We start from the raw sequence: 13,383 nt of genomic DNA on the forward strand, positions 1-13,383 counted from the left end.
CTGCTGTCTGCAGAAAAAGTAAAAAACAAACACAATTTATATCTACACGAAAATGTAACACACTACAGTTTCTTTTAAGGTTAGTACGCATATACGCATCCATTAGTACGCATTCCTTCCCCCCTCCCTGAATGAATGCACGTTTACATGAATGCACTGCATTTGCCCAACCAGCTTGTTTACTCGCGGAATAATTTACCAAGAATAATGGTTCTGTCAACGTAAAAACGTTTATTATGAGTCATGACTTCACCTTCTTCCTTCCTCCCATCCATCCATCAAGGCATCCATCCTCCCTCGCTCTGCCTTTAATCCCACAATGCACCGCGCCGGCTCACTCGGATCATGGACCAAAGCGGTAAGTGTTAGTTCTTCACTCCCCCCACCTCAATATGTTTTCTACGTTCATTTCTGTTTGTGTAAGAAAAAAAATCGCCTCGGAGTGGAGCAACATTAAGTTCATTAGATGATCGAAGGTGTTGAATCGCGTTTTTAGCGTTCAGAAGCTAACGTTCCGTTTAGCATGGGCCAGGTTAGCGTCCACTAGCCGCTGCGCCGTCCCAGTAGTCAAGAAAAGTTGACAAAAAGCCCACAACTGGAACATTTACTACGGGCTATAATGGCAATAAGGATTTGAATTGGGAAATGGACCCATATTCAAACTGTAGAGCTGCTACTTTGTTATAGTGTCGGTAAGAAGCATATCGGAGTGCTAACGCAGTTAGCATCGACGCTTCAAGCGCTAACAGGACACATTTGACGTAATATATTTTTAAACATTTCACCTATTATTTCATTAGTTGAGACTGGGATCTCATGCACTGTCGGTTTTAAAGTTCTGGATTCTGAGAGGCCCCACAGTGAAAAATAAAATGGTATTCTGCACTTTAAAAAATGTTTTATTATGATTAGATCCACAGTTTGTCTCCCTTCTTCTCCTCAAGCTTTTATGTTTTCTGTTTGTGGCACATACCTCAGGTCCAAATTTTTCTCATTGCGATATTTTTTCCTTGGCAGACAACGATCTCCAAGGAAGTGATGGCTCTGGGAGCCTGGGCGGTCCCGACGTCCGCAGACGCATCCCCATCAAGCTCATTTCCAAGCAGCCCCTGAGGATCAAACCTCCTCCCCGCACCCAGAGGCCCGGCAACAGGCCACCGCTGAAAAGTGAAACTGCAGAAAAAGACGGTACGTGCTTCGTCGGCCACCACCTCGCACCTCGCTTATCTTTGCTTAATTATTTTGGTTTGTACGTCACAGATCACTTTGGCTTCAAGCAAGAGAAGTTTGACTGTGGGGGTAAAGCGGGAGATGTGTTTGCTGGTCAGAGGAGATACCCACAGCCACTGTTTTGGGACTATAAGGTATCTTACAATTTAAAATGCTTGATTTTGAATGCGTGTATGTATTCTCACCTCTTGTTCCCCTGGCAACAGTTGAATTTAATCGGCGAAAGGGATGAAGTCCCAATTCACTTCTGTGACAAATGCGGGCTTCCCATTCAGCTGTATGGACGCATGGTGCGTGCCCAACATTTTGAGACTGCTCCCAAACAAAAAAGAAAAGAAAGTAGCTATTAACTTTAACCTCATTACCTTCACCAGATTCCGTGCAAACATGTCTTCTGCTACGAATGTGCTTTGCTGCATGAGAAGAAAGGAGAGAAGCTGTGCCCTGGGTGAGATTTCAAGGAGATGTGTGCGCTTTTTCTTTTTCACAATTTAAAGGCATTCCTACACACAGTAAAACATTGTCACCTACTGAGTCTAGTATATTATATCCTAAAATCAAAGATTAAATGCGAATGTATTGAATCTAAATACAACTGAGCCCTACTGTCCAAAATGTACTTTACAGTTAAACAAGTTTTAATGGCATAGCCGCAAGTCCTTGTCCTCATGTTTTAAAATATTTGACCGACCTAAATAACTGTTTTTGTCTGCGTGTTTAGTCTGACCATGTACAGCTGCACAGACCCGGTGCAGCGCATTGAGCAGTGCCAGCGCGGCTCGCTGTACATGTGCAGCGTGGTGTCGGGCTGCAAGCGCACCTACCTGTCTCAGCGCGATCTCCAGGCCCACGTCAACCACCGCCACTTGAGGTCGGCCAAGTCGTCGTCGAGCCGCCCGGAGCCCGTGCACCTGCCCCCGGCGTCCGAGGTCCCCGACCGCTTCCGCGTGCCCCCGCCCCACATGACCAAGAACCACGTGCACATGGCCAACCCGCACCCGCACGGTGGGCACGATCCGTACGGGCAGCCGCCGCCCCCTGGGCCGCACGACGGACCCCCTGAGACATACCGCATCGCCACGGTGACCACGCGTAAACACAGCAACCTCATCACCGTACCCATCCAGGACGACTCGTCGTCGGGCCCGGGCCAGCCGCCCCACCACCGCCCCGGGGACTATCCCGGCCAGCCGCCCGTGGTGTCGCACCCCCACCACATGATGGCGCCTCCGCCGCAGCAGCACTTCGGGCCGCCGCCCCCGCCGCCGCCCATCAGCCACCCCATGCAGCACCCTCCCCAGGGCTCCGGGACGCCCCACATGGTGTACAACCAGGCCCCACCGCCCCCCATGTCCACGGCTCCACCTCCCATCACACCGCCGCCGGGGCACATCCTGGGCCAAATGCCGCCCTACATGAACCACCCGCCTCCAGGACCTCCACCCCAACACAGCGGACCCCCGGTAAACGCGCCCCCTCCTCATCACTACAATCCCAACTCCATGCAGCAGTTTCCCGAAGACCAGGGCACCCTCAGCCCGCCGTTCAACCAACCGGGAGGTCTCAGTCCAGGATTGTGGCCCGCTCCCAGGGGGCCGCCCCCTCCGCGGATGCAGGGCCCCCCGCCGGGGCCTGGGCCCCACCACCCGGACCAGGGCCGCTACAGACCTTATTATCAGTAAATTGCCATCTCAATGACTGGGCTGTAGGACTGGAATATTTCCATGGGTATTTAATTTGGGAAATATTCCAAATTGGAGACTTTCCCTATATAATAAAATGCCTCATATCCAAGCATAAACACTTTTTGTCGTAAGCAGCAATCCATGCAAAATAGATGGCTCTCCTTGCCCAGGCACAAGGGAATTAAAGTACACGTGTCAAAATTTGGCTTGCAACACGAAAGCAAAAACAAGTCAAGAGTATTTTCATTTGCGTTCCCTATTTAGAGCTCCCACCCTTCGGTTTCTGATTAATTCCCATGGAAATGTTCCAACTTGAAAAATGTCGGCAATTTTGCAACCCTACTGGGCTGTACCACTTGTATGAAAACAAATGTGATGGTAAACCTCAGGGTTGCAGTGTCTAAGTAGGTATTTTGTTAAGACTGCCACTTGAGTTTGTGGTGCACATTTTTACTCGCTTTTCCGCTGAGCAGACAATAGACTTGGGAAAGAGCAGTACCCCCCCCCCTTTTTTTTTTTTTAATTAAAAAAAAATATGCTTAAAAGTAATTTTTCTGTATGTTGTATGTCAACTGACCCATCTATCCTGGTACTTTATCAATTACATTAACATTCAAATTCCGTTCAGTTTTCATTCACATGTCGAGCTTTTTGTGTGCCAAGGTTGATGGAATAGTGACTTCATGTATGTTTTGGCAGTTTTTGCTTTTAACTGAATGTCACAAATAAAATGTGATTAGCACTATCGAAAATGTGTCGTTTTTCAAGGGTGTTTACATGGGATGGGGCAGAACTAATCCTATAAAATTTCATCTAATATTAAAACTTAACTCAATCTAGTTTCAAGCAATAGTGGGGAAAATGGCCAGCCCTAGTGTGTACGATTAACTATTGCATTGCTAGTTTGTTTGTAATTGCCTGTACATGCCGCAAGATGGTGGCAAAGGAAAACTTGTCTCAGTGCAGCTTCTCAACTTAATTGAACGTTATTACTTGGCACAAAGATGCCGGCAAAGCACGACTTTTGTCTCATTAAAGCTCCTCCACACAATTCAACATGGTAGAATCAAAGTGCCACAAGTTAGCAGCAAAGCACAACTGGTCTCAATGGAGCCCCTTAACTCATTTCAACAAAGTTCCTTAACACCCAAGCTTCCAACAAATTGCAATTTTCAGCTCGATGAAGCTCAACCTCACGGAGAAAACGAAAGAAAAAAGTTCGAGCAGCCCTTCAAATTCAATTTCATGATCATAAGCCAACATTTCATAACAGTCACTGCGTTTTCTGAAAAAGGCTAGAACAGATAACTGAAGATTTACTTGGTTTAATTTCCCACTTGCACTAGCGAGCGCAACATTTTCATGCATCACTAATGTCGATAGATAAAGGCCTTCTAGGGCTTCATGTGTCAGACATTTATTTGAACTGCATTCTAGCAAGTTTGATCCAATCAGCCATTAAAAAAAAAGTAGCCCACTGGCTTTCACAACACACATTTCCACTCTTGCATGAATGGTGGAACTGAATAAGGACAACTGTGTTTGAAAAAAAAAAGAAAGAAAAACAACAACATAAGGGGTTTACTTGCACAGTACAAAAAAGCATTAGTCACATTAATACAGAAATAAACCAATGGCACATTGAATTCCTAGAATTTAAAAGTGGTGCTTGAGGAAATTTTGCAAAGGGGGAAGTTAAATAAATTACTACTATAAACGTTACATACAAATCTGGGATAGTATATACAAAAAGGGGTAAAAGGCCCCCCCAGAAAAAGAAAAATCTACAATTTAAAAAAGAAAAAGAGAGTCATGTTCAACAAAGACAGCAGTATATTTTACATAGTGGGGAAGAGACTTTAACAAGTGTGTGTGTGTGTGTGTGCGCAAAGGAAGAACGCAGGCGAACGAGCGGGTGATGGTTTTTGAGGGATCGCGGTCATGTAACAAACACGTACATTTATGGGACTTCAATGCAACCTTAAGTCTAGTCTTAACTATTCTGAGGATTAGTTCAAATCCATACAGTAACCAATTCCTCAAGATTTGATGGGAAAACCAGCCAAATATGTTCATTTTGCTATGCTGCAGTTGCCTTCGGGGTGCTTCATTTTCATGGGAAATGCAAGAATCGATCACAAATGGCATTTAAACATCCATCCAGTCATTTTGTTGAGCACTTGTTCTCATTAGAGTGAGCTGGACAATCCTAGCTGAAATTAGAGTAAACCATGCACTGGTCACCAGTCAATCGGGATAGATAAACCACCATCATACACACATTTAAGGACAATTTAAATTGTGTTTTAGGAATGTGGGAGGAAGGAAAACCCACCCAAGCACATGGTGGACCTGCCAACTCCACACAAGAAGTCTGGATTCGAACCCAGAAACACGAGGCCATTGTGCTACCTACATCCTTAGGAATAGCTCCAATTAAATTGAGTTATAACAATTTCATTCACTTCTTACTCGTGTTGCAATTTTAATCTAAATTTCATTCACAAAAGGCCTTATAAACCATACTATCAATTTATTCTGTCTTTTGATCACAAGATGTCAAACAAGGTTCCACCTGAGGTCCCCTCTTTTTGATCTCTGCATCGTTCCAACCACTTTCAATTTCTTCTTGTCCTCATTAGGTTTGTAGAATGAGCTGGAGCCAAAGCCAGCGAGCTGACTTTTGGGCAAGTGGCGGGGACAAACAAGCATTCTCACTCTCATTCATATCTATGGGCAATTTACCGTCTTCAATGGACCAAATGCGCATGTTTTTTGGAATGTGGAAGGAAGCTGAAGTACATGCACTCAACACAGGAAGTCCGGATTCGAACCCAGAACCTCAGAGCAAGGCCACTGCACAGTCCGCATCCTGAGGAATAGCTCAAATCAACTTAACTGTTCATATACGAGATGTGCTAGGATAGCCAACCAAATGCAACCACTTTTGCCTGAGTTGCCTTCAGGGTGTCGCATTTTTCGTGGGAACTCTGGAGTTTCAGTCAAAATGTGTCTGGGGAGGCAAGTTCCATAAACGCAGTTGTCTGTCTTTTCCATCCCGTAATATCACATCTTTGTTTTTTCCTTCAATGTCCCTTACACGTTTGTTTATAGTGGTTAGTGTAAAGGGAAGGGGACTTTTGTCCACTTTGTAAACACTTGCGAGGAGATTCTGATGGGCTTTCACAGTATATCTTTCTTGAGATTGTGGTGACAGAGACAAAAAAAAAAAAAAAAAAAAGGAGACTAAAATCCTTCATCAACAGTCGCGGGTGGTCCCCGAATGGGATCCGGCAGCTCCTCCGTCATTGCTCCCCCTGAGTTTTTTCTAAGTTAAATCTGGAAGAAGATGAGGGGGGCTAGGGTTAGTAAGGAGGAGAGTCGGGTAGAAATCTTCATGCCGGACGCGTCGCACAAGACGTGGAATGGTTCCGTGTGGTCGGTCCGCAGACGTTTTTTTTTTTTTCCCTCCTCGTTTTCTTCTTTTCTACCAAAAACACTGAGATACTGCAGTTCAAGAGTCTGGGCCGCCTCCCGTCTAGGCGTCCGACAGGCAGCTCTGAACACTGTCCATCCACAGCTGAGCGTTGAGGCTGTCCTGGGCGCAGAAGTTGTACACACGTTTGGTAGTCTTGAGCTGGAGGTGGGACGGACGTGCGGACAAAGATCAGGATAAGAACATTTCATTTGACTTTTAGAGTTTGTTGAGCCACTCATCCAAAATGGCAACAAAAAAAAAACCGGTTGGTTACTGGTGAATTTAGAACAAAACTCACTGCATCTATTCTTCATCCTCTGAGAAAAATTACTAATATTATTATTGCAGCTTACTGAGCAGTTGTGACTGTCTTTGTGTGTATTTTGTTCTTTTTTTCAATTAAAAATCAAAACCCCCCAAAAAATGTGAAGACACTCGGCATTAGCAAACTCGGTTCATTGTTACGTGCAAACGTGACTCACATCGAAGAAGGCCTTTTCCTCAATGTTTTTGGGCGCTCCCATGGCGGGCGTTCCCAGAAGGACCGACTCCACGTCGGCCAACTCGATGATGCCTTTGCACTCTTTGTCCTGCCTGCTCTCGTAATAGCGCAGCTGCGTTACACGAGGAAGAAGAAAAAAAAGAACATTAGCAGAAAATGTCTCCCATAAATGAACACGCTAAATCAGGACTACAATGACAACTCCATTGTCGAACTCTTTGTTCCGGTCCTACCTGATGTTTTGTCTTGTCCAACACAAACCACCTTGGTTTCCATGGTTTCAGCAGAGCGCCTTTCTTGAATAAAATGCCTTCGAAACTCCTAGCGCCACACAGGAACAAAGCAAAAGCAACAGATGCTCAGGAGGGCAATTTCAATGAGCATTGAAGCATGAAGCGTTAAGTCATGGACCACAAACTGTAATTCTTAATCTATTTAATTATTATGGTATGCTTTTATAAAGTATCATACTATAGAGTGTTATTTATCTGATTGAGAACACAATACAGATATTTTTTGTCAGCGTTTCGAAGGGCGGAACAGATTACTGTCATGGTATTCCCATTCTTTTCATTGGGGAAAGAGGATTTGCGATGTGGCTGCTTTGCATTTGTTGTTGTTGCAGAATTTATATGGCTTAATCACCCAGGCCTTGCATACATACACACGTACCTGTTCTCGCTCTCGGTACTCTGGAACTGGCTGTAGAGCGTGCTGGTGCTCGGGCGACCCGCCACCGGCGTGGATGTGGCGCTGGCCTCGCAGTCCAGGGCCAAGTTGATGGAGGAGCCCACGCCGCTCTCCTGCAGGTAGACGCCCTGGGAACGCCGCTGGTGGCTCAGGTTGGAGGACATGAGCAGCGAGCTGGAGAATGACGGCTAAGGGAGGAGCAAGAAAGGGCACGCGTGGGGAGAGAATTCTGACTAACTTACGACAATCGTATTTAATAGATTTACAAGAAGATGTTTTCCAATCTTTATTATGCAGAATGTTGAGGCAATGTTGGTATTCAACCAAAGTTGGAAAAAGCTAACATACAGTACGGATGCCTGGTATGCATTTCAAAATACGATAGAATTCAATTGTTTGTGATCAATAAACAAATGTTTTTTCCTAAAACCTTTCTTTGTGTTGACATTATGGAGTATTTTGTGTAGAATTTTGATGAATTTGAACATTTAAGTTAGAAAAGCAACAATTTGGGGGCGGCGGGAGTCTGAATACTGACGCAAGGCATTCTGCTCAAGCCTTTTATAAATTTAAATATTTTTTCTAAATAAATCATTAAATACAAGTTGGATTAATAAGGCTGCAAAAAGAAAAGCGAAGGGCTGTTATCTATAACAAGGTACTTTCGACTGATGGATTGCCATTTGTATCTCATTGTTTTCCACATTGATAGATACCAGTATTAAATGAATTGGCAAAAAGCATGTCTTCAAAAATGTAATCCAATTTGGAATAAGGCTGTGTCCCCCTGCCCCACACTTTTTGGTCTGACCTTGCTCTCCAGTTTGGTCTCGTTCCTCGGAGCGGCCTTGATCTTATCCCACGTGTCCTTCCACTTCTCCGACGCCTGGCCCAGCTCGCCCTCCAGCGCCTGCAGGTCCTGCAGCAGCTTGGTGATGGCGTCGGGCAAGGTCTTGCTCAGGCTGTCGTAACACGGCCACACGGCGCGTCGCCGCGACTTGGGGGCGCCGCCGTCGGCCTTGTCGGCCGCCTCCTCCGACGCTGAACGCTCCTGGCGGCCCCGCAGCTCCCAGTCGTACGACGGCCCCTCTGAGAGCGTCTCCTCCATGTAGTAGTCCCACACTTTCAGGTTGGAGATGAAGGTGTATGGCCGAAGCACCTGCGCACACCATCAACACCACTCCTGATGCATCAGTGTTATTAACCCTCACATAACAATAATAATGCAAAATAGGGCTGAGCAATTAATCAAATTCAATTCGACAATTTTGGAAACAAAAACAAACAAAAAAGTTTCATTTTGGTTCAGTTGCTAGAGGTTTTATTTTGAATGTTAGAAAATCACTGTGCCATGAAACCTGAAAAGTGAAAGAGCCACAGATTTGTTTGCATTATTGTTGTTAATCTGATTCATGATTACTGACTTTTTGCCTTCATTTCATCGTGAGCCTAACCTATAAGGCCAAAACATTTATTTATATATGTAGAATAAATTGGAGACTGTTTATTTGAATGCAAATTCATTGATCGCTTGTGTTTGTTACAAAATACTTTGGGATTTAACATGCAATTATTTTTCAATCATATGGTATGAATGTATTATTTTTCAAAATCACTCAGCCCTAAAATGCAAAAATTGATGTATATATATTTTTTTCATCATCAAATTAATCAAGGGGATAATCGGTAGAATAATCACTTCTAAAAATCTTCCACAACTGCAGCCTCATATGCAAGTCTTAGAAAAGTGTCCTAACCTCATAATCCTCAGGCGCGAACATGTAGTTGAAGAAGATGGGCGTCTTCTTGTTGAGCCGGTCGATGTAGTCCCACACGGACTTGCACACCTGAGGACTTCTCCTCTCGCCTTTTTCCTCATAGAGGACTCCTGCAATGCGCGTCAAACTTCGGTCAAACGAGAACGGAGTCGACAAAAATGTGACCAAAAATTGCCGTGACCGAAGACGGTACCAAGTTCAATGCGCTCGTAGTCCGAGTCAAGCAGGAACGTGCGGAAACGGTTGGACACGTAGTGATAGGCCAAGAACTTCAAGTAGTACTGGCTGAACTCAAACTCCATTGGGAACTGCAGGTGGATCTGAGGAAGGAGGGATCCAACTACAGATTTAAGCGGGGCACAGCGGTACCGATGAGCGGCCAAAGTCAGCTGGGATAGGCTCCAGCTCAGCCGTCACCCGAATGAGAGCAAACGCGCTGGAAATTGTTTGGCTACAGTACGCACTTGATGCACACAGTCGAGGAACTGCAGGAAGACGGGGGTGAACCCGCCGCTCTGGCTGCCGAGCGTCTGAGCGCCGCGGTGGCTGAACCTGTGGCCGAACGACAGCCACTCCTTCTCCACCAGCAGCCGGAAGCCGTCAAAGGTGCGGTAGTAAGGGTCGGACAGCAGCTGCACCAAGGACACCACCTGAAGACGGCAAGTTCGTTTGTGAGCTCGCGGAGGACGTGACGGCTTTGTTGACAAAGCCTCCAAACCTGGGTGGTGACGTCCCAGCCGTCCTCCAGGCTGACCATGACGGATGATCCTGTGTCCAGAAGCTCCACCACCAGGACGGACACCTGCAGCACCCTGTGCAGCTAGACACACAAACGCAAATGCTGCGTCTTGAGGCTTTGGATTTGTATCAACAAATAAATCAGCAGAATAGTCCGGAAGCAGTGGACCCTCACAATTACGTCTGCGGCGCTTCCAAAATCCATTTTTCCACGTTAGAATTGATGCAAAGTGAATGAATGTTTTCCAGGCTCAGACTGTCTCCAACATAAAGTACGACTAACGGTACATTGTGAACATTCTCACAAGTGGAAAGAAAAAAAAAACACACGTTAAGCACTGAAAAAAATGAGGTTGAAATCAAGTAAAACTCCTGACATGTTCACAGCTCAGAAACATGGGATTGATTTTTAAAATGGACAGATCAAAAGCTAAATGTGTATTGATGTAAGGTCTAATGTAATACATGCGTGAAATCGAGCAACCCCCGCCCCCAACTTCCGAGGTTTCACTGTCAGTAGTGCAAGTTATCCAGGCAATAACTTACCAGCGCCATCCACTCCGACTCTTCCAGGCAGCGCAGGAAGCTGGTGCTGGAGTCCGACGAGGCGGAGCTGGGCACGCAGGCCTTCATCAGCTTCTTGAAGCTGTTCTTCACCTGCCGCACGTCGCATACCTCGATGGGCACCACCTCCCACTGCTGGAAGGTGTCCTGCTTCCCACCCTGAAATACGCAAAACACACCATGGTCCCAATGATACAAGAATGTTGCTTCCCAAAGGTAAAAGTATTGTGGGAAAGTAGCTCAAAGATGTACCCCTCAATGCTTCGATATGGCCCACTTAGCATAGCATAGCATAGCATAGCATAGCATAGCTCTTGCACAATTTGCTTGGCTCTATCGGTTATATTTTGGTTTCACTCTCACTCTCACTTGCTTTGCCAAAAAACAAAGGTTGAGCATTGACGCATTTGCAGATTTCTTTTGCCAACCCAGCCGCCATTATTCAACGACTAACCTCACATCTGCCCTTTTTGTGTTTAGGACAAAGCAATGCCCAATATAAAGATATCGCTTTTGTGGCACCATGGTGCCAAGGAACTAAATTAAAGTGAGGGGAGGAGCTGCATTTAGTCAGGCCATTGTCTAAGAGAAAGTGCTTTGCCACCATCTTGTGGAATTTACAGGCATTAGTAATGTCAACTGTATTGATACTTGAATGTATTTGGACCACATGAGAGTGAAATGAAAGATATTTTAGTTCTCTCATACATTTTTCAAATAGACAAATAATTCACCTAAATTAAAAATGATCATCACGGCCTATAGTACCTACAAATGTCTGTAATTACTACTAGTCACCTTAAGCTGGGCCTTGTCCCCAATGATGTAGAGGTAGGCCCTGTGCTGGCGGAGGAACAACGCCTCGCTCGGCCCGCCATTGGGCTGCGGCGACTCTTTCCCGGCGAGACGCGTCCCCACGTCCGGGTTGTAGGCGCTTAGACGCCCGCTGCCTCGGATGCTTCCCCACTTCCCTGCCACACACACGCCCCCACACACAAACGATTAATCATGACATGAAAACCGAACCTTTCACGTAATCAGGGAGTCTTTGATTTCAGTCAGCCACACAGTTTTTCAACCATCAACCTAATAATAGCCATGCTGCTAAACAAGAGAGACGTGAACGAGAACTACCCGAAACCAGTTTGCTTCATGTAGTTTGATGCAGCTCTTGCCATTGGAAAAACAGAAGAATCAAAAGTGGAATGACAACAAGGACGCTGGACAGTAGAGCTGCAGTGGCAGCATGCGCGTGCAAACACTCACGCACGCACGCACGCACACACACCCACGCACACACACACACACACACACCCACACCCACACACACACACACACCCACACACACACACACACACACACAGCAGCAGCATAACTCTGATTGACACAAACAGTAACGAAGAGACCATTAGTCCAGAGATACACAACACTACCAGGGACGACGCCAGACACACGGACGATTCTGTTCAAGAGATTTGATTAGTTGGAGGGGAGGGAGATGGTGGGCGTGGCCTACTGTACCTCTGGTAGAGTTCCTGGCCTTGCCAGACACTTTGGGCTGAGAGAGGGAGATGACTTTCGCCCTTTGACCAAGAGCTGAGGTCAAATGACAGGCAAACAAACAAAAAAAAAAAAAAGAAGACCATTGAGCCTCCTTTTGTGGTGCAGTCTCAGGCTGGATACACACCGCAGGTCCAAGTTCCTGATTCCGATTTAACGCTTATACTGTGGTGCCTTCAGATACAAGTGACCTGACTTCAATTCACAATAAGCAGCAGTTTGGCGGAAAATGAAAAATGTCTTCAATGGTGTTATAACCCTTTGAGCACAACAAGAGCAGACACAGACAGACAATAGCACAATACTCCCTCATAGTGGTGACTCTCATTTGTTTGTCTGCATGACTGTATTATACTGTCCCCAAGTGGTCAAGGCGGGCACAACAGCAGGAGTAACACAATGAAATTAATTGAAGCATAAATAATCATGATGCGCACTTTTTGTTTTTGTGTTATGTTTTTTGGGGCGCTTGAATAGATGAATGCGTTTACATTCATTCGAACGGGGAATGATTGGAGATGCGAATGGTGACGGAACAAAATGAACTTGAAAGTCAAGGCACCACTACAAGGGCCGATATGTCTATCTGGACTGCACTCACATTGGCACATACATACATATCAGGTTCTTAAGCAATACCATGTATTTTTTTTTCATTAACCAATTGTGCCAATTAAAAGCACAAATAAATACAAAATCGGAATCGTGTCACTTGAGCCGCACAGGGTAAATCAAGCCTCAGCTACATAATGACCGGATTTGACGTCACACTTCAGAGGGGCCGTGGGCTTGCGGCACAAAACACACGCGTCTCACCTCCTCTGCTGAACGTTCCAGGCACGTCCTCCTTGGCACCCATCACTTGCTTCATCAGAGCGCCGATCTTTGGCTGCCGCAGTTTATCCGACGAGTCTGTGGATGGAAGCCGCGGTCAGCAGTGGCTCGTTGAGTGTCATTTTGAGTCGTACCCACCCGAAGCGCTCATGTGGGTGGAGGTGAAGCCGCTGAGCGTGTTCCTGCCACTGCTCTCGCTGTAAGAGGGCATGGAGCTGATAATGGCCTGCAGGTATTTCTCCTGCTCCAGACTGGTGGAGTCCGCCTGGGAGGGCACTGCTCACACACACACACACACACAGCGAGGAAAGCAATTTACTCATG

The 13,383-nt window shown here is 46.0% G+C and overlaps 2 protein-coding genes across 6 annotated transcripts in view; one reads left to right on the forward strand and one right to left on the reverse strand.

The window, feature by feature from the left end:
• The first annotated feature begins 207 nt into the window (after positions 1 to 207).
• LOC147126490 (E3 ubiquitin-protein ligase Hakai-like) lies at positions 208 to 3,660 on the forward strand. Its single transcript, XM_086021886.1, has 6 exons — positions 208 to 358; positions 1,018 to 1,188; positions 1,261 to 1,364; positions 1,437 to 1,520; positions 1,605 to 1,678; positions 1,952 to 3,660. The coding sequence occupies exons 1-6, from the start codon at positions 346 to 348 to the stop codon at positions 2,910 to 2,912; spliced, it is 1,407 nt and encodes a 468-aa protein (XP_085878012.1). The 5' UTR covers positions 208 to 345; the 3' UTR covers positions 2,913 to 3,660.
• Positions 3,661 to 4,316: 656 nt separating this feature from the next.
• The window catches only part of sbf1 (SET binding factor 1), a 33,133-nt gene continuing 24,066 nt past the window's right edge, over positions 4,317 to 13,383 (reverse strand). For 4 of the 5 annotated variants that reach the window (XM_086021884.1, XM_086021883.1, XM_086021881.1 and 1 more), the window contains 14 exons: positions 13,198 to 13,335; positions 13,042 to 13,137; positions 12,187 to 12,261; positions 11,464 to 11,636; positions 10,648 to 10,824; positions 10,082 to 10,183; positions 9,828 to 10,013; positions 9,557 to 9,683; positions 9,343 to 9,473; positions 8,397 to 8,744; positions 7,568 to 7,773; positions 7,129 to 7,216; positions 6,876 to 7,007; positions 4,317 to 6,552 (listed from right to left, as the gene is read on the reverse strand). In XM_086021884.1, coding sequence (XP_085878010.1) covers positions 6,454 to 6,552; positions 6,876 to 7,007; positions 7,129 to 7,216; positions 7,568 to 7,773; positions 8,397 to 8,744; positions 9,343 to 9,473; positions 9,557 to 9,683; positions 9,828 to 10,013; positions 10,082 to 10,183; positions 10,648 to 10,824; positions 11,464 to 11,636; positions 12,187 to 12,261; positions 13,042 to 13,137; positions 13,198 to 13,335 — 2,078 coding nt within the window. In that variant the 3' untranslated portion in view covers positions 4,317 to 6,453. The remainder of the gene's footprint in view (positions 6,553 to 6,875; positions 7,008 to 7,128; positions 7,217 to 7,567; positions 7,774 to 8,396; positions 8,745 to 9,342; positions 9,474 to 9,556; positions 9,684 to 9,827; positions 10,014 to 10,081; positions 10,184 to 10,647; positions 10,825 to 11,463; positions 11,637 to 12,186; positions 12,262 to 13,041; positions 13,138 to 13,197; positions 13,336 to 13,383) is intronic. The other variant, XM_086021882.1, reaches the window with a different exon arrangement.

Source organism: Filicampus tigris, chromosome 22 (assembly GCF_054856515.1).
Source record: "Filicampus tigris isolate MCC_2025a chromosome 22, RoL_Ftig_1.0, whole genome shotgun sequence".
Taxonomy (NCBI): Eukaryota; Metazoa; Chordata; class Actinopteri; order Syngnathiformes; family Syngnathidae; genus Filicampus; species Filicampus tigris.

Excerpts from the sequence above, each read along its gene's own strand:
- LOC147126490 (XM_086021886.1), top strand. Across the intron at positions 1,365-1,436 it reads CACTGTTTTGGGACTATAAG|TTGAATTTAATCGGCGAAAG; the intron begins GTATCTTACAAT and ends CCCTGGCAACAG. Across the intron at positions 1,679-1,951 it reads GGAGAGAAGCTGTGCCCTGG|TCTGACCATGTACAGCTGCA; the intron begins GTGAGATTTCAA and ends CTGCGTGTTTAG.